Source organism: Amphiprion ocellaris, chromosome 12 (genome assembly GCF_022539595.1).
Source record: "Amphiprion ocellaris isolate individual 3 ecotype Okinawa chromosome 12, ASM2253959v1, whole genome shotgun sequence".
Lineage (NCBI taxonomy): Eukaryota > Metazoa > Chordata > Actinopteri > Pomacentridae > Amphiprion > Amphiprion ocellaris.
The window spans coordinates 32,149,217-32,169,471 of NC_072777.1; the positions used below are offsets into that span (position 1 = coordinate 32,149,217).

Sequence of the window (20,255 nt, forward strand, 5' to 3'; positions counted from 1 at the left end):
GTTTATTTGCTGAAGAGGCGGTGCAATGTAAGAACACACAAAAAAGCAGTGCTGGTTATGCAAATTTAATATTCAGAATGCTACCTACTTTCATTTTTGGCCTTCAAAAACAATCCTAACAACAGTGTGTGACCTAAACAGACTGTTCTGTTGCTGCTGCTCCCTCTTGTGGGCAGTTGTGGTACTGAGCAGAGCAGAAAGTGTTTCAGTTGGGTTGACAGTTAATAGCGAACATTTTCACTCTAAAGGGCTGCACAGCATGGGTAATTTAAACTTGTGACATTTGAGATAAAATATTTAGCATCTAATTGCTAAACCAGACATTTTTAGTGGCAAAATTTGAAATTCACACATCTCATTTGCACGTTTCTGGAGTGCTTTACGTCATACATTAGCCAGTATTTTCTCTGGTGAAGAAAACATCTCTAGAACACGCTCAAAGCTGCACTGCATTTTGTCAAAACCAGAAAAAAAATGTGGCTCATTGCTCCCAGTTTCTCTTAGGTAAGATTCCATTTCAAAGCAGCCAACATGTAAACATTACACAGGCAGCCCTTTTCAAATCTACGCTGTGGTTCAATACAAAAAATAAGTTTGATAACTCTAATGTGGCTCACAGAAGTTAGATCCCAACCGATATCAGCTCACACTGAAAATACTGGTATTGGCATGTATGTTGTTCAATATGAAAACCTGTGTTGTTACAGAACATGATGCAAAGAAAGAGTCAAAGATCATTTAGAAATGGCAATTGCATAGTTTATCCAGCAGAATTGAGACCGATCCAATAATGCCGAATCGGTCGGGCTCCATCTGCACTGTGAACCATTCAGATTATTTTGGTGTATATTTGAGTCCACAGGTTGAGGTGTGTGTGTTCAGAGCTATGTGGAGGCCTCTGTGGTTGTGTTTGGGTTTTGGCTGGGGGCTGGACTGGTTGGACTGGAGTTCTCTGGACTCCCAGGAGTCCGAAGGGTCGATTTTCGCTTCCCGTTCCGCACCGTTAGCTCATCTTTGGGCTTAAACGTCAAAGGAACAAAGCCGTCTGCATCTGCCACGAGTACAATCCACAACGGTCCTGTAAAAACAAAACCGTCAAGTATTAGCCAAGCATGATTTTCCATATATTTCAGTTCTGTTTAATTACCAAGCAAATTAAGTTTACATGAGATCTATACTTTGCCAGTGTCAGTTCAGGACAGCCTGTCTTCACAGCAGCGACAGCAACAAAACACTATGCACATTAAGCTGCTTTTGTTTAAAACCTTGTAATCTGACCTAGGCTCTTAATCACTTCCAATTATAGCTTAGGCACGTTAGCGGTAGAACAATGCAAGAACACGTATCTATAGCTGTAGGAAGCTGTAATGAGCCTGAGGTTCTTTTTTTCAAAGAAGGTGCATGCTGAGTGGAGAACTTAAAGGTTTAAATGAAAAAAAAAGCTGAATGCAGAAGGTTTTAGTCGATGACTTCTAGCTGACCTCGCTGGGGAAACCCATCGCACAAGCCAGCTGAAAATATACGCAGGGGAAGACCTTCCTAAGCAGTTTCCTCAAGGTGGTTTTAATTAGCCGACCCTGTGGGCGCTCTGTTACAACACAGATAATCTCACAGGCACACAGGAGGCTTCTACAAAGGCGGCTTAGATACCGCTTCAGAGTGGCGTTCCAGGGTTTAAAAGGACTTCTGACACCAAACAAACAAGCATGAAATCTTGAAAGCGATGCAGCACTGAGTTTGCCATGGTTACTAATTGTCTGTATAGTGCATCTGTTGACTTTTGACATCAGATCTTAGTTTCCTGCACATACCATACATCATCTCCACAATGGTGAGGCCAAAGAGGTCCTGCAGGGCACGCAGACACAGCTTCCCATCACAAAGCAACACCGGCCTCCGCTCGTCAATGAACACGTTTTCTGACAACTGCTTCTGTGTGTGCACAAAGAACAGAAAAAAATGATGCAAAAAGAGAGAATTTTCATGCACTTAAGCTGTCTTGTCCTTAGAAAAAGAATGCAACTGATTAAACTGTGTCCTCATCATGCAAAAGCCACTTGTGATGAGAACAACAGCAGAAAACATTGTGAAAATCCCTTCCTCACTTGTTAAGTTCATTATTCACAGTGCCATACATGCAATGTGGATATCAGAGTTTTTCCTGCACAAGGGATTCTGGACACATCTCAAAGAGGTTTTAGGTACCGCCAAGGGGAAAATCACCAGAACCAAAATGATAACAATTGAGAATTAAAATAGCAGTCAATTTTTTTAAAGTTTTGTTAACCTCGATTTCATTAACCAAAGCATAATAGATATTTTTATCCATATAATGGTCAAAAACAACAGAAAAATACATACATCCATTAACGTAACATAGAATTACTGCCAATGTTCAAACCTTGGACATGCTTAATCTACAGTAGGCTAACAAATGTACAGGAAAATGTAGTGAAGAACACTGTACCTGGTATGTGACATTGACATAAGGGGCTTCACAGGCATTGGGGTAGACAGTCAGGGCCTTCTTGCCATTCTGCGTACAATCTCTGATTTCCGTCAGGCACTGCTGTACTTCTGTAAAGCGAGTAAAAAGTCTTTCCATGTTGTGAACCAGCTGCTCCAGTGCTCGCTCTTTAGCCACAGCAGAAGTTTTGTCAGGCATCGGCAGCGTCGGCTCCGAGTGAAGCTTCTCCGACGGCTCGAAGCGAGGAGAGCTGCACCGGCTGGACTCCCTGCTGACCTGGCCGGCCACCGCCAGGCTGGACATACGGTTGATGTGATCCATGTCAAAGTTCTCCACCGTGATGGAAGAGGCACTGGACGGGGCTCTGTCTGAAGCTCGGTCAGAGAAGTCCACGGAGCTGGTGACGGGGCTGGCCTCGGTGCTCCTCACCTCCTCCACCAGCCTGCGCCTGTTCCCTGGTGAACCAACTATCCCCCTTCCAGGCAACACCAAGTCCTTTATCCCTGTGCGTTCCCTGTCATCCTTTGACAGGTGCTCTGAGTGTCTCCTAATCCTTGCGCAGACATTAGAAGTGGACTCATGGTTGGCACTGGGGGATGGCGTGATAGAAGTCTCTCCATCGTACATCAGCTCTTTGGCTATGAGGCGAAGAATGTATTTATCTGTGTTGGAAGACGGGAGGAAGGCAGGGTCATTGGATTTCTGCCTGCCCACCATCAACAGCAGCATCTTGTCACTGAGGAAACAGACTCCTTTGGGCCTGTCATTCGCCTGCAGAGAGATCTGCTGGATGTTGGGCATCGCAGATGCAGTGATGCAGTACACGAGAACCATGCTGCAGGTGTTGGACGCCACTGCGACTGTGGATCCCCGCGGATCAAATGCAACAATGTCAGGGACCAGAATCCCTGGGATGCTGACTTTGCGGGTGGTGGTGACCTTTCGGTCGTAGGTAACCAGAATGAGGTGTGAGGAATCCTGTCCAGAACCCGTCACTGTGTCTCGGCGACGCAGGTGGATGAGGGGGCTTGGGTCGGAGCGACGGTGCCTCGCCAGGAGGTGGGTGAGATCGAGAGGACCTGAGCTGGGGATGTAAGACCTCTCTGATTCAAACGATCTCCTCCTCGAGTCTAGCAGGCTGTCGTCTTCTGACATGACCATGTGCGAGCCGTGGCCTTGCAGGGACTCCTGCTCTGTTGACATGTCGAAGGCGATGCCCGCATTCAACCCACATAATTTATCGAGAGGCAGCTCTGTAGCCACGGCAACCTGAGCCTCCCCCGTCGCCTCGATGGCACAGATGTACCCTCCGACGTCAAAGATGGGGCAGAAGGAGCAGGCCACCAGACTCTTCTGGATGTCATTCCAGATGTAGGAGTGGAGAGCGCTGCCTATAGCCACCACCAGGCGTGTACCATCTTTAGTCCAGCAAGCACAGTGAATGAGTCCGCTACCTTTGATGTCCGCTTTGATTCTCCGGTTATCCACTCTGACAGAAAACAGCACAGACGTGTCCCTCTTCGTCAGCACAGCTAGAATGTCCAGTTTCGGATGCCAGACGCAGCCTTGAGACAGCAAAGGGAAAGGCTCGCTCATCTCACAGGTCTGAGTGCACAGCAGCTTGTTCTGCTCAAGCGCACTGAGCTGCAGTTGCCACACGGTAACATGTTTTTTGTGCTGAACAGCCAACAGAGCAGGAGAATCAGAGCAGCACAGCGGCCCCCAGAAGAGCCCGAAGACGTGCTCAAACTGCCCGATAACATTAGTGTCCCCAAACTTCACCTCCCCATTGATGAAGTAGAGCGCCGTGAGGCAGACCTGCTTGCCGTCCGTCCAGGCGATCCCGTGCACGGGGTGGATGGCTTGGTGAAGACAGTTGAGACCAGTCCTGATCAGCTTAGCCTTACCAAGATCCATCCTGGCAGGTGTGAAGAAGCTTGAAAAAGAAAAAAGAATATCACTCAAAAAGCTAACATTGATGCCAGAGCCCTGTCTGTGATCTGAACGGGGCTGGAACAGGAGTAGCTATTGCTACCTATGCAGATTAAGAATAGCAAAAGCCTCTCGTGTCTCCTTCCAAGTACATGCTTTAATCCCCCCCAGCCTGAGCTGAGGCAGTGTGACGAACACCTATAGCTGCTTACCGTGTGATGACCTTAAGAACACACAGGTTCTGTTGGAACCTCGGGGTATTAGAGCTGCAACAATTAATCGATTAATCAATTGGTTATCACATATTAAATTAAGCATCCGATACTGTGAAAATTAAATGGTTTAAGTGCTTTTTTTCTTTTTTTAAAGGAAAACATGTTTAAACTTTCTAATTATAGCTTCTTAAAATGTAATATTTTCAGGTCCTTTTTTATTCTATGACAGCAAACATTTTTCATCTCTGGCTTTGGGAAACATTTCACTACTGTCTTAACATTTCATAGGCCAAACTATTCATTGATTAATCAAGAAAATAATCAATAGATTCATCAACAATGAAAACAATCATTAGTCGCAGCCATACAGGATATTATTATTATTATTATTATTGGATAAGAGTGTTTCATCACAGCATTTATTTTTGGAATGAAGATTCAATGTCAAATACAGATTAATTTTCCTCATTAAGGTGAGATGTCAACAGAAAATGAATTATACACAACAATTATTTTCATCAGTGACTAATATGCTGATTATTTTACCAATTAAAAAATTACTTATTTGGTCAATATAATATTAGAAAGTGGTGAAAAATGTCAATCAATGTTTCCAAATGTGCAAAATTATGTCTTCAAATGCCTTGTTTTGTCCACAACCCAAAGATAATCAGTTTACTGTCATAGAGGAATAACAAAATCAGAAAATATTCACATTCAATATGAATATTGAATAGAAAATGTCGATCACTGTTTTCAAAAGCCCAAGATTATGTCTGTAAAGTAATTTTTTTTGTCCACAACACAAATATATATATTTTTTGTCCTAGAGGAGTAAAGAAATGAGCGGTGGAAAGCCACATTTATGACCTGATATCAGAATTCAGACCTCTTCAAACTGATAAAAAATATTATCAAAACATTAAACGATTAATTTTAGAGATCAATTAATTGTTGCCGCTCTATACACAACTGTTATATCACATTAATATACTATGACAATATGAAAAATGCATGGAGAGTATATAAAAACAGAATTCAACCTCACTAAGGATTAGCTTTGTTTAATATGTGGTTCAAATGAAGCAGTTTACCAATTCACACTAACTGAATCACGAGCTAAGTTAATTTATATGCTAACAACTAAAAAAAACATCGACAACACGCAATTTTAACGTACGCATACCTTATAAAACAGCAAACATCTATTGCGGAATCCGCGTAAACCACTAAAAGTGAGTTTTCTGTGTCCTAATTCACATTTTGCCGGTTAAAATGGTTAAAATGTGGCTCCAGCGTTCACTGTTTTTGAATGAACCGGAAGCAAAACTAACGGCTGGTTTCGGGGCATCATGGGAAATGTAGTTGAATTACAGCAGTCCCGTTTTTTAACACTTAAAATCAAATGCTAGCCAAAAAATAGCTAAATATTTACGGTGTTAAAGACTATAAATTGACATTAAACTAATATTAGACGACGGTTGATGAATTAATTTGACGCGCAGGACTACCACCGTGTTGCGCAAAGGTCTGACGGGGCTGAAGACGACGTACGTGCGCTAGTTGGAGCTCTCGACGCTGCCTCCCGCCGCTAACCGGAAAATATCTTGGTGGTGTCTCGGCTGGCTGGGAGCTCCGGGTAGGCAGTGCTCGGTGTCTGCATGGTTTCCATCGTTAAAGCCCGACTCGTAGCCGCAAGAGTGACTCTGGCCGGAGAAAGGGGCTATTTTTTGGGTGCTGTATGTTTCATAGCTGATCCTTGAAGTAGCACAACCATGGGCGTGGAAGTGGAGACAATATCCCCCGGTGATGGTAAGTTGAGTTATTAGCTTGTCTGTGCTTTGATGCGGGGTGTTGGGGCTCCGTAGTCCCCCGGAATGTCGTCCAAATCCCTTTAAATATCAATTATGTACGTAAAATGTCACGTTTCTGGGTGGAGCAGGTAAAGAAATGTTCGCATTAGACAGTTAGCAACTCTTGTTAGTATTCGGGATGTAAACTGGGGGTTGTAAAATCCATTTTTTACTGTTATTCATCAACACAGACGGCTGTACTGCATCTTTCCAGAACTCTCGACACTTGCATGAGTGCCAAACTTCATCTGCAAATGTCTTTAAATTAAGAATTTGCTTACAAGGTCATTTACATTTGGCAGACACAGGAGATGTGCAGTCAAGTATAGCCTTTCATGTATTTCTGTACATTCGGCTCACACAGTGAAGGCATTAACTTGGTATAGGTGAGGCTCTAATAACTTAATTAGATGCATCTGATAGCCCTGCACTGTGGGAAAAAAGCCTCCAGGGTAAAGTTTTAATATGAGAAAGAAGGTGACAGATGATGTCTTACTTTAGTATGTCTGCAGGCATAAGGAGTTTATGGCATCCCTGCCAGGAGAACCTCACCAGATTTAACTAGTCATTGCTAATTACGAGGTTAAGCTGCCAGTCTCAAGAGATGAACAATCACACAATAACACTTGTTTTTGTCTCTCTTTGTTAACAGGAAGAACATTTCCAAAGAAAGGCCAGACATGCGTGGTTCATTACATAGGTAATTACCTTTCATTCCTTGTTGAGAAACATTTTTCATAATGTTTGGAGCCGAATACTTCTTAGTTTTCGATCCAGCTTTCACAACTTGTAAAGCTAGAGCAGGCCATTTTAACTTTTAATACCTAGACTGGATTAGTATTGTATTCAGTCAAGTCGTCCTAGTAAACAAGAACATTGCAAATATCTAGAATTGCTATCTGTGTGTGTGGGGTTTCTAATTAGACGTATCTACAATTCACCTGAAGATAATTTACATTGCAGATACATGACTAGTTGTAATTCTAGTTTCAGATATCTCTTGTTTCATTTTGACTTCTCTCAATTGTAGTTGTTTCCTTAATTCAAGACATCTTTATTGTTGTTTTTAGATGTCTGACTCTTAATTTGAACTTTATATGACCTTATAGATATTTTCAATTAGAATTTTCAGCAATCAAATTGTAATCACAGACGTCTTGAATTTGACTTTTGACCTTCCAAAGTCATGTTGCATAAATCTGTAGCTACCTCAAAAATGAGTGTCGGAGGTGGGAGCGGCTTGCTTTTCAAAAATGCCACATCATTCCAATTGTATTTGCGTACGACGCGCTGTTTTACCGCCACGTGAGAGCAGCCTGAATTCTCGTAAGCTTCAACCACAAGTCTTGAATGAACACAGCTCTTGTTCTCCACTCTTTCTATTTCATGGCGCAACAATTCTATCCATAAAAGCAGCCGACTTCACTTCTGCTAGCTTTCTTCAACCACTTTGCTCCACCCAATAACCATTGGAAAAACTTGCATGAGTAGCATCGTGCGTGATAATTAGGACTAGATGTCATGACGTTTGAGATATCTGAAACTGTTATTGTGACTCGTCAAAACTGAAGTATAGATGTCTCTCATCAAATTGACATTTTAGATACCTTAAATAAAATTGTGACTAGTTGCAGTGTAACTACGACTAGATATCTGTAATGTTGCCACCATGAGTAGACAATATTAACATGTTTATGCTTTCGAGGAGGAATTTGCGGTTTCATTGAGTCATTTCCATTTTCCAGCTCATTCCACACACACACGCTCATGTACAGACACACACACACACAGATGCCGTCATTTTTCCTGTTTGTCTCTTGTCAGATTGCCCAGTTTTTAGGTGGGGCACTAAGATGCTGAGACATTTGGGAAATAAATTTGGGTAGTTCTGTGCCCTGGGGTTGGCAGTCCAGACAACTAGGTCAGACAGAAAGTAAACAAAACCTAGTTCGCATGTCATCCATCTGCCGTCTGAGTATCACACGGCTATTATGTGGTCATAAAAGTTATTGTATACACGCTGGCATTGTCTGTGGTGAACAGGTTTGTGTGTATTTTTGTATCAAAGGTACATGTGTGTGCATGTGTTGGTCTGGAGGGATTTCCTTTCCGTGTGACTGTCTTAATCCGTTACAATTCTGGCTGCTTGTCTTGACCGAGTTTCTCACAGTAATCTGTTTTATTTAAGAATTGCAGCTTTGTTTCAAAAAAAGCATGTGCGCCATTGTAAAGACGCACTGCAACTACGGGTAATAAATGCAGTCTTGTTAAACTTTCGGGGGGACAGGAATCGCGTTTCCCTTTGGGGCTGATTGCTGCAGAGATCAGCTACTGCAGTGATGAATTATGCTATAATTGGAAATGATATATCTCAGGATGTGAAGCTGCTCCATTCAGATATAGTGCATTCCTGTCTGGAGTGTTGCATCGTGAATGTTTGGTAGTCACTCGCTCTTTGCATGGTGGTTCTGCTCCTCTATACAAATCATTATTTGATAAATTAAAGAGCCAAATCTGATAATTCACTTGTATACTCAATCAGCACCTTACCTCCACTTATAGGAATGCACATAATCAACACTTCACCTTGCTGTTCTGTCGTATTTCCTTTCTCGCTTTTGTCACAATTACATTAAGTGCTCATCACATCCCTGAGTGAGACAGAATTGGCTGCAGTGTCCGACAACCAGGACGCATCAGAGCCTGAGAATAGCCCCTGTGGTTCTTTAAAGTGAACTGAGTCAGTACTAATAAAGCACACGTTCAGCTTGTCCTCTTTTATGTTACATTCAGGATGGTTCATTCAGGTCCTCTGCATCTTTTTTATGTGCCTTTTCATTTTTGACTCACAGGATGTACCCATAAGCTGCTGGTGTTTTGGCAGCGGTGACACGCAAGGCTTTACTCACGGAACACAAAAAGAGCTGTAAATATGTTATTGTATTAGCAGGGGAAGTGCGTTCGCAGTTGATAAACAGAAAAAATGCAGCAATGTTTAAGGGTAGAGCTGTGTGAAAATAAGAGCTTAGAGAGCCCTGGTGCTCAATTTGGATTTATCGCTCAGATTCAATGATTTGGTTTGGCTGTTGACATTATTTTTAAAAATGTGGCCACTGGTAGATTCCAGCGTGAACTGACCCACATGCACTAAAGGACCGTAACAAAGATGTCGCACGCAGCTCGCTGTTGTATGGAAGTAAACATGGAGGCCACTAAAGTCAGCATTTATGGTTTAATTTATAAGTGAATGCGCTGTGGAAGCTTGAGCAGATGTTAATGAGGACAAAGAGAACAAGAGCCAGATTCTCGTTAATGAATGAAGTTCTGGGCATTTAAACAAAAAAATATTTGGTTTCAGAACCTGAAATACTGGTGTGTTCGAAACCTGAAGATAACGAAGCTAAATGGAGACGATGACTTTTGCCTGATCTTCTGATGATGCATTTGTCGAAATGTGCCGGTTTGCTATCAGGTGTTTTGTAGTTCTGTGGGTCCTAAATGGAAATGAGAACCAAACTGGTTCTCTATCAGTTAAAAAGCCCTACAGATGACTCCCACCAGTGCAGAATTGTGACGAATTTTGATCTAGAGTGACTCAAAAGTCACATGAATTTCAATATGATCCTTCAGATTGTTCCTGCATTGCAAAAAATCAAACCTTAATGTGACTTAGGTATGTGGAAGTGGCTCAAATCAGAATAGAAATAGATTTCCATGTGATTTGTGCTGTTCACACCGTTATGAAATCTGAGCCACATATGAGCAAAGGAATCAGATTTGCGCCCATTTTGCCTGCAGTCTGAAAGGAGCCTTTGTGTTGAACACCAGCCAGGAGATTAGCTGAAGAATGTCGTTTTCCTTGATAACATTGAGAGCATTGGGTTTGGAAGTGATAGCACCAGTATGAGATGTACAGTATGTGCTTCACAATGTGGACAGATGTAAACAAGTAATGCATCATATACACACAACATTCAAAAGTATGGGGTCACTTTGAATTGCCTTCATTTTGAAAGTAAAGCATTTTTTTTTCAATGAAGGGAACATAAAATGAATCAGAAATCCAGTCTAGACATTGTTAATGTGGTAAATGACTATTGTAGCTGGAAACAGCTGATTTTTAATGGAATATCTCCATAGAGGTACAGAGGAACATTTCCAGCAACCATCACTCCTGTGTTCTAATGCTACATTGTGTTAGCTAATGGTGTTGAAAGGCTAATTGATGATTAGAAAACCATTGTGCAGTTATGTTAGCACTTGAATAAAAGTGTGAGTTTTAATGGAAAACATGAAATTGCCCAAACTTTTGAATGGTAGTGTACATCTACATAGATTCAGCAAAAAAATGAAAAATAATTCATTTTCCTTAATCCCATTTTGCTGCCAGACTCAGCTAGCTTGCTTTAATAGCTCAGGAATTTGTACGAAAGCTGAACTGATGAAGACTTTCAGAGTAAGGCGAGAGAGCCTAACCAACATTTGTTTTATTTAGAAGCTTAGCAAGTCCAGCTCTGATAAAGAGGTGGTGCTGGTAGTAGAGGTTCATTGTAGATTTGGTGACATGATCCTGTTAAAGTCTTCCAGCTGGCTCTCAGTGCACAACCACAGGCTGTACCCTCCACCCTGCACTGGTGTTAGTTTTCTAGATAGCAAAGACAAACAAGTAAGAGCAAGGAGAGGGTGATTTCCTAATGCATGCTGGGATTTGAAACCTCTCTATTCCCAGCATTTTGCCTTAGAGCTTCACCCTCACCGAAACTTTCTCACACTTTGTCACTGCTGTGCCTTTCTGATCCCCACTTTCACCTCTGGGATTTTAAACATGCAGACACACACATGCCAGAGTGCATAGACGCACAGATATGTTGCGTGACCCTCCTCTGACTCTGGTGAGAGTTGTGGGCACCCGAATTAGCAGAGTGGTCACTAAGGACGGTAACGACTGTGGCCTGAAAGCAGCAGGACAAAATAATTCACTCGCTCACACACATTCTTATTTGTCATTTCTTATTTCATGCCTGAATGCTGGTCTGCCCGCAGACTGGCAGCTCTATCAGCTGCAGTCACAAGCTCAGTTCTCTGCATGTCAGGCTGGATGTACAAAATGGAAGCTGATATCAGTCAATATAAGGACAACAAACGTAGCTGGTGATTTTTCAATGTGCGGTGCAGTCTGGCAGTTAAAACTAATTGCGTTATTGGCCTCCATGATGAGACATTCTGGAGGGCTTACTTACTATGACGTCATGCCTAAATGTGGACGTCATTCCTTACCATGTTTGAGCTCTAGGCTTCACCATGAAACGTGCTGAAGGTGAGACCGAGAGGCTGTAGATGTGTGACCCAGAAATAAATAGACGGACACATCGGGCTGTATGTCAGGAGATGCCAAACTCTCAATTGACCGGTTGTTGCAGTGGGGATTTTTCACTCCCCGGAATAATATTTCATATCTTGCTCCTAAAATAAAGCAAAAAATAATCTGCTCAAACATTAGCTGTGTTTCTATGATTTAGAAAAGGTTTGGAAATGGCAAATTGAGAAAGAAATAGTAACAGTTTGGCAATAAAGTTATTATGCTCGCTTGAGATGATTTTGGATTATTTCGAAAGAGTCAATGTACCTCATATGAGTCGGACTCACCTTTTCAACATGAAACATGATACCAGCTGACATGAAGGAATAATTACAACCTGCCCAGTTGAAAACAAATCCTGAAGACTTCCTCCTCTGTTCATTTTTGGCTCATAGATGAAACTTTATTAAACCCGAAGGACATTCTTGATATCATAATGTGGAAATACAGTGCCTAGTAGAAAATTAAAAGGATGTCAGTACAATACACTACTGAAAGTATTTTAAAAGTGCACTAAAATGAGACTAGATTATAAAAAGTAATTTAAAACACACTGCATTGGTTTTTCTGGCATTTGGTAAACAACTGGCTTCGTTTCCAGCTTCTTCTGCTCTGTTTGTTATGGCCCTGTAGCCTATACTGCAACCTTTTGCTCCAAATCAGTAAATGTAAATAAGTCTGTGTGTTTTCTTTTTTTTCTTTTTGGGATATCTTAAAAAGTCGCTCCAGATTTATTTAATAGTTATGTGTGAAAAAAAGATATTGACTGTTGAGTTGTCTGAGCGCTTGACAGGCTTTTCACGTCTTGTATTCTGAGACAGGACAGATTAATTTCATGCTGTGCCTACCCAGCTGAAAAGATGGCTCAGATATATGAATAGAAATATGACAGTGGTGTCATAGCACATAAATGATTATTCAGTAAATCCTCCTGGTTCCAGTACACTTCTTATTTTCTTCAAGATGGACTCTTGTTTTGCATGTGTAACTTTTTAAAGCATTGCTGAGGATCATTTTCAGGCTGCACCAAGTTTACTCCCAATTACAGACACAGCCACTCCCAGTTACTCCATTACATAAATGAAGAATGATCAAGATTTTGCTCTTTGTATTGAGATGTTCATGTCCCCATCTGTGAAACACAGCAAAACATATGAGACTCATAGACGGATATCTTTACACATCACTCATTTCATCCACACTTGAGCCGAGGGGGCTCTTGTGCTGGCAGCGCTCCTAGACAGGGGCAAGACAGGATACAGTAAACGGAGTAAAAATAACCCCACCCCTGTGTGGTAGGGCTTTCTGCAGATATAGCCAGCGCACTACCAAGTGAAAGCCTCTCACGAGGGGAGAGAGTCTGGGAGCCAACCTCAGGAAGGGGACGGGCCTGGCTTTATTTTTGCAGAGACCCCACCCATGCTTAGCTGTACCAAGAGTGATAACGGAGATTTGATACAAGTGGGGGTTTAGGAGGAGGTTTGGATTTTGCTTTTGCTGTGAAGTGACTAACTAAAGGAAGCATTTATATAGAGTACCTGTACAGTGCAAATTTCACACAATGCTGTAATATTAGAAGCCATATCTTTCTTTAGGACCACACTGCTGTGTATTTTGGTCGGTAGGAAGAGAATGTTGTTGATATTTTGTTCTCCGTTGTTATTTTTTTTATCTAAATGGCTTTGTCCAGTTGTCAGTGTGTGTCTCAGGCCTTTGCTGCCTCTTCAAACAAACATGGAGTTGGTGGCTGCTCCTTGTAGCCCAACACGGAGGGAGTTTTTCCTAAAGCACGTAAAGTGTGTAGATAAACAGAGTCTCGCATACGTCAGCAACCTCTCAGCTGACCAACCACAGGAGTCAGTTGTGCGACATGATCCCTGGCTGGCTTCCTACCTGTGGATGTTGCCAGTCAGTGTTTGCAGGCACCACTGACATGAACTGAAACTACTTTTTTTTGCAGTTGTTGCAAGAAGTTTTTTGTCTGTCTGCTACTCAAATGCCCTATAGCAGGTGGTATTTGCCTTGGTGTGCGAACCTGATGACTCCATGCTTGGACCGGGACCAGCCCACTGATACATGGGCTCCTGGGATTCTTGGAAATGATGGACCTACTAAGTTTAGGGAGAATGAAAGGGGAGAAGCGGTACAGTACCATCATTTCATATGACAAGATGAGTAAGACACCATGACCAAACCTCAGTTAACACCAATTTTAAATGCCAAGTATTCACACTTGTTGAATTACGACAGAGGAATATGAATCAAAACACTATCACAGGGCGACCTCCCAAATGCAAGTGGATGTTGTGGAATATTTTTTTTTTGCATGATGCCCATTTGGCCTTATGCAAGAGGATTTTAACTGCTCATAGTAGAGGTGGGGGATACAGCCCATATCTTAAGTCGTAGTATTTGTCATTTTATATTACAGTATTGATACACAGTGTATCCTAATATAGTGCTAGCACTGCAGAAAGAAAATCTTGAACTAAAAGCGCACCTATTCTACAACCAATTGATTGGTCGTGGAGACATGAAAATCTGCACGTTCTCTCTACATGAGCTGAGAGGGAAACAGTGCTCTCTGCCTGCTGGCCTTATTAGCCTCATGTAATCAGAAATAAATATAAAAGGTAAAGTGTTGTCAGCACTTTCTTTTATATTGAAATAACAGATTTGAAGCCTAACATTGTGCACCTGCACATATCCGTAGGATTTCTGAATATAAAACTTTACAGATTTGTAATTATAGCACAAGAACCATTTAAGTTAGCTGCTGTTTTCAGATGATCTAACTGGTTGGTTGTTGATATGCAAACTCCTGTTTGCAAAGTTTACACTCTGCTTCTTAGCTATTTATTTGGACAAAATGCAGCTGCACAATTGACGTCTTTGAAATGGTGCCTCTAAATTAACATCCAGTCACAGTTAAATAAGTTAGACCTCCATTAAGTTAGGAAAATTAGAAGCTGTGAGAATATGGCAGTCTGTTCCTCTCGCCATCAGCAATAATAAATGCATCCTGGAAGGCTGTTGATGTAGCGCTTTTGTTCTTATGAAAAATCCACTCATATGACTAATGGGAATTTTATCTGATGAGAACGTATCAACCAACCAAGCAACTAATTAGCCTTAAGACTAAACCTCTTTATAGTATTATCTGGAAACTCAATTGAGAAACTCTTTTTAGATAAAAAAAAAATAACTAGAATGTAATATCAATTTCCTCTAAAGCAGGAAATTACATACCTGGAAAAATGAATTCTTAATTAGATTTATGCAAAAAATGAAAAAAAAAAATCTCACTCCGATCATCACAGTGAGCATGTACAATCTGACGGATGCATCCATTTTACACAATAAATCGTTCCATAATGACATGTTGTACGTTTCTGACATTAAATATATATTTGAACAAGAAAGCTAGGAATAATTCAGGAAATTGACACAATACTCAACAGAATTTGCCAAATTCATTGTCAGAACATGGCGATCATGCTAACATGCATCTTCTTTTTTTTTGTTGTTGATCAGCAGAGGCGTTATAAAATGGAAATCTTTCTTTATATGGCTAAAGTGCAGGCTTTTTTAAGAAGCAGAGGCAAACTTTCACTAGTCACACACCTATTAAAAACACTGCACCTGAGCTAAAATATTAAAAATAATGTTTGCGTGCATTTATGTAAGTTCTACTAAGATTGGTTATGCAGGGAAAGTAGCAAACTGTATGGAAGACTTTGTTGTTGTTACCTTCGTCTCTTCTCTGTCTAAAGGGTCAGAAAGTCCTCATTAATTATCAGAGGAGCAGAACATTGCTTCAACTTGGACTCCCTCAAGTTATTAGAAGGACTAATTAAGCAGCCCAGTGTTTTCACACCTTTTCGTGAGGTTTAATGACCTCGATGTTATTACCATGCCTGAACGGTCGGTCAGTGTTCTGAAGGAGTCCTCCGCTGCTCCGCCTTTGTTACCCCTTTCTCCCTGTGGTCTAGATACAGGCAAGCAATGGCCTAGTTAACTTTAAAAATAATCCACTAAACCAGGCCAGTGCCTCCTGATTCGCAGTCCCTTTGTTCATCGGAGTAATTGAAACTGACCCAAGATAAGAAACCCCACCAGAATTATTCCTAAATCATAGGACCAGTCTGCTGCACACATGTGAAAAACAGCCCTAAAATAATCCTGCATGCAGTCTTTGCTTTGCATTTATGTCTAATGTTTGTCATGTGTTTTATTTTGGCAGGTATGCTGCAGAATGGGAAAAAGTTTGACTCTTCTCGAGACAGGAACAAGCCCTTTAAGTTCAAGATCGGACGAATGGAGGTCATTAAAGGCTGGGAGGAAGGAGTGGTACAGGTAAGAGAGGAAACACCTTTGTCTACTAGCATTGAACAGCTCATTATTCATGTCATCCATTGTAACTACAGCTGGAAGTTCATTTACTCATTGTTATTATTATATGTAATGGGATCCTACCTACCAATTAGTCACCATTCTGAAGGCAGACAGTAAGTGGTTGCTACGACTGCCTCCATTGTTTTCCCCGTCTACATGATGGCAGATGCCAAAATGTCTGTGCTGCTGCTGGTTGAATTTTTCCAACTTCTTTTTGCGGCACGCTGTGCAATTATGAGTCTTAGTGGGACTCTTAAATAGAAAACAGCTCTCATTAACCCTCTGAACCCCAAAACATGCAAGTGGGTTTGAAAGATATATTCCATCCATCCATTATCTATACACCGCTTAATCCTCACTAGGGTCGCGGGAGGGGGCTGGAGCCTATCCCAGCTGACTCGGGCGAAGGCAGGGGACACCCTAGACAGGTCGCCAGTCTGTCGCAGGGCTACATATATAGACAAACAAGCACTCTCACATTCACACCTACGGGCAATTTAGAGTAATCAATTAACCTCAGCATATTTTTGGACTGTGGGAGGAAGCCGGAGTACCCGGAGAAAACCCACGCATGCACAGGGAGAACATGCAAACTCCATGCAGAAAGATCCCGGGAAAGCCGGGACGCGAACCAGGGACCTTCTTGCTGCAAGGCGAAAGTGCTAACCACTACGCCATGAAAGATATATTGTCTTCAAAAAATCACCAAACTCACACTGTTTTTTTTCTACTAATTTCACACGTGACATCACGAAATTTAAGCTTGAAATCGTGATATTTTATCAAAATTTCGTTATATTTTCTTCCTCAAATACACTGTTTGCACCAAATTCTATAAAAAACAAGAAATTCTGCATTTCTTGGTACAACTGAGAGGCCATGAGTGAAGCAGCTCTGACCACCAGTAACTTGTCAAAACTTCAGGGAGTTTTTTAGCTGAACTGGGATGAACTGCAGGCTGTGTTTACACAGAGCAAGTAGGAAACAAGTATGGAAACAAATTAAAAATGTAAATAGCAAAATATCTATAGTATTTTGCTTTTTTCTTCCATTCTTTGTAACACTTGTGGGGATGTAGAAAAATGTTGTACAGGTTTTTTTCAGAATTTTAATTTTTTTTTCCTTTTTTATGATTCATAGCAATATAAGTGTGTTATACCAGACACAAGATATTTTTGAGTTCTTACCACTTCTAGCCATGGTTGTGCTGTTTCTGCTGAGATGTAGCGCTCCATGTTGCAGTAAAAAACAAATAGGCTAAAAAATGTGACATGGATGTAAAAAAGGCTTTTTTGTGCAGTCTGTCATCACTGTTTTCTGTCTCTCCTGTCTTTCAGATGAGCTTGGGCCAGAGGGCTAAAATCACCTGCACACCAGACATGGCTTACGGAGCGACAGGCCACCCCGGAGTCATACCACCAAACGCCACGCTTATTTTCGACGTGGAACTGCTGAAACTGGAGTGATGCCTTGGCGCTAAAACACCAAGTTTAAAGGTTAATGAGGCTGCATTCGCCACCACCTGTTCCCACAGGGAGACCATACCTGGCTGCTGCCTCCTACCACCATCCACCTGCTCTTCTTCTTCATATTTTTGATTTCTACAGTCTTCAGTTCAATATTTAAACTCCTGCTGCTTTGTCACCATCATGTCATAATAGATACAAATTTTCACATCATGCAAGACTTTTACACACAACATTTTGGTTCCTGTTTCTTAGAGATGCTTATTTTGTTGAATTTAATGTTGTACATTTTGTTGAACCAAGAGGAAATTTGCCACCTGAAGAAAAGCCGTACTACATTGCAATCCAAACATAATACTGCCTTACAGTTTGAACAACCGAGGAAGGGTACATGTGTCGAAAGTACAATGCCTCTGCTCTGTATATTATCTGGGCATTATATACCACTGTCTGCATTGCCACTTTGATAAAGGCTTGTCCTGCTGAATGCTCTGAATGATGTTGCTATGTTTAGTATATTTTATAACCCTCATGAACATTTACTGCGAGTGTACCCTGTCAAATTGAATCCAATACTGTACAGAACTCGATCAGAGCCATCGCTACTATGACAGTTTATTGACCAACTCTTGAATAAAAATGGCATGTACTGTGTTGAAACGTCTGTGTCCTGTCTGGAGCTTGTGAGTGAGACTGAATGCTGAATGGCCTTCTGCAGCAACATCGCCTTCACATGGCGCCTTTTATGAACGTGCACAGCAGCTTAATAAACTGGGCCTAAATTAGTAATATTAACCTTCCTGTTGTCCTCATTTATGGGCACCAAAAAATATTGTTTCCTTATCTGAAAAAAAATTTCTGAAAATTTGCAAAACCTTCAGGAAGAAAATTTTAATAGTTCCTTAAAAGTTTTATTTTTAAAAAATCCCCCAAATTTGGCAAGAAAATTCTTGTAAATATGTTCAAAAAATTAGTAAAAATCTTCCAAAAAAAATCCTAAAAATATCTAAAGTGATTCCATATATATATATATATATATATATATATATATATATATATATATATATATATATATATATATATATATATATATATATAAAAAAAAAAAAACTTGTAATATTTTCTTGAAGAACACTCACATGAACCGGGCCAATTTTGACCTGCAGGACAGCACAAAGGTTAATAATAATGGGAATTGTATCAGTCAAACATTATTTTTTTATAATGCATTTCATGCCATTACAATGGAACACAAAGTGCCTTAAAAACAAAAGGAGAAAATTATTATAATGATCCCTCCTTTAAACAAGTTAAATTTTTATTTAAAGTGAGAAAACATTGATTTATTGAGGCCTCATTTACATCACAGCCCCATAAGAAGATTAAAGATAGAGACACAAATAGGAAACTTGGACTAACAGTGACAGTAAAAATATTAAAAGGCACCGTTTGGAAAGCAATAACAACATCAAGCATCTAAAATTACACAAAAAATAATTAGCAGTCAATAAAAATGGGGACTGAGGAAGTGAGGAAGCATTATTGTAAATAAATTTGATGAGGAAAAACCAGAAGCAGGATCAGTAAGATAAGACAAAATTAGGAAAGTGTGGTGTTTAAATACAGATAAAACATGCTAAATTGTATTAACAATTATAACATTAATAACATTATTTATGTAGCACTTTTACAAAGTCATTAAGTAATTAAATCTTTTGTACATATTTGATTTACGGAGGTCTGGAAACAAACTGCTGAACAATGACAGCAACAAAAGACTGGATGTCACAAATAAAAGGACAACCTGGGCAGAATGGGGACACTATTAACATAGGGGCCATACTTTTCCAATGTAATCTAAATAATAATAATCCTAAGAGATGTATCAATAATTTAAAAAAAAAAACACAAACGAATAATTTATACCACCTTTGCTGATCTTAAAATATTTGGGGTTAAATAATAAACTTATTATTCTGGATATCATTTGTCATGTTCTTCTACATGGCAGTCTGTCTGCATTAGCAAAAGGTAAGAGTGATTGACCAAAAAACTATTGCATGGCCTACAGTGATTTGCTGGGAAAATAAACAAACAAATAAATAAATACATAAATCAATACATGATAAAAAATTTGTTGCATTCTGATTATTTTGTACGTTTATAAAGACTCTATAATACAGTTGTGCTCATAAGTTTGAATAACCTGGCAGAATTTATGATTTCTTGGCCATTTTTCAGAGGATATGAATGATAAGAGAAAGACTTTTCTTTCCCTCATGGTTAGTGGTTGGGTGAAGCCATTTATTGTCAAACAACTGTTTACTTTTTTTTTTTTAAAGTCATCATGACAACAGAAACGTATGAGCACAGCTGTATAGATTTTTTCTACATATACAAGAATCTGTGCAAAATCGGTATTTTCCTACATACAGTGTACTGCCTGAATAACTGCAGCAATGCACACTGCACAGTTGTACAATAGTTTACAATGCATGAACAAGAGCTGCAGTTGCTGATCTCTAAAACACTCAACAATCTTGACTGCAGTATTTCCTTCCGGGTGAC

At 40.4% G+C, this 20,255-nt stretch overlaps 2 protein-coding genes across 4 annotated transcripts; one reads left to right on the forward strand and one right to left on the reverse strand.

Annotated features, from left to right (window-relative positions):
- Positions 1-49: 49 nt before the first annotated feature.
- On the reverse strand, positions 50-6,307 carry wdcp (WD repeat and coiled coil containing). Of its 2 annotated transcripts, none has more exons than XM_035951615.2 (4): positions 6,169-6,307; positions 2,468-4,403; positions 1,812-1,932; positions 50-1,078 (listed from the first exon to the last, which is right to left on the reverse strand). In XM_035951615.2, exons 2-4 carry the CDS (start codon positions 4,382-4,384, stop codon positions 885-887), a joined length of 2,232 nt encoding a protein of 743 aa, XP_035807508.1. In that variant the 5' UTR covers positions 4,385-4,403; positions 6,169-6,307; the 3' UTR covers positions 50-884. The 2 variants fall into 2 exon arrangements, with proteins under 2 accessions (XP_035807508.1, XP_023133504.1); XM_023277736.3 differs by lacking the exon at positions 6,169-6,307 and adding an exon at positions 5,801-6,044.
- fkbp1b (FKBP prolyl isomerase 1B) lies at positions 6,287-18,347 on the forward strand. Of its 2 annotated transcripts, XM_023277731.3 has the most exons (4): positions 6,287-6,426; positions 7,120-7,167; positions 16,070-16,182; positions 17,559-18,347. In XM_023277731.3, exons 1-4 carry the CDS (start codon positions 6,390-6,392, stop codon positions 17,685-17,687), a joined length of 327 nt encoding a protein of 108 aa, XP_023133499.1. In that variant the 5' UTR covers positions 6,287-6,389; the 3' UTR covers positions 17,688-18,347. The 2 variants fall into 2 exon arrangements, with proteins under 2 accessions (XP_023133499.1, XP_054871644.1); XM_055015669.1 differs by lacking the exon at positions 7,120-7,167 and having other exon boundaries at positions 6,290-6,426.
- The last annotated feature ends 1,908 nt before the right edge of the window (positions 18,348-20,255 follow it).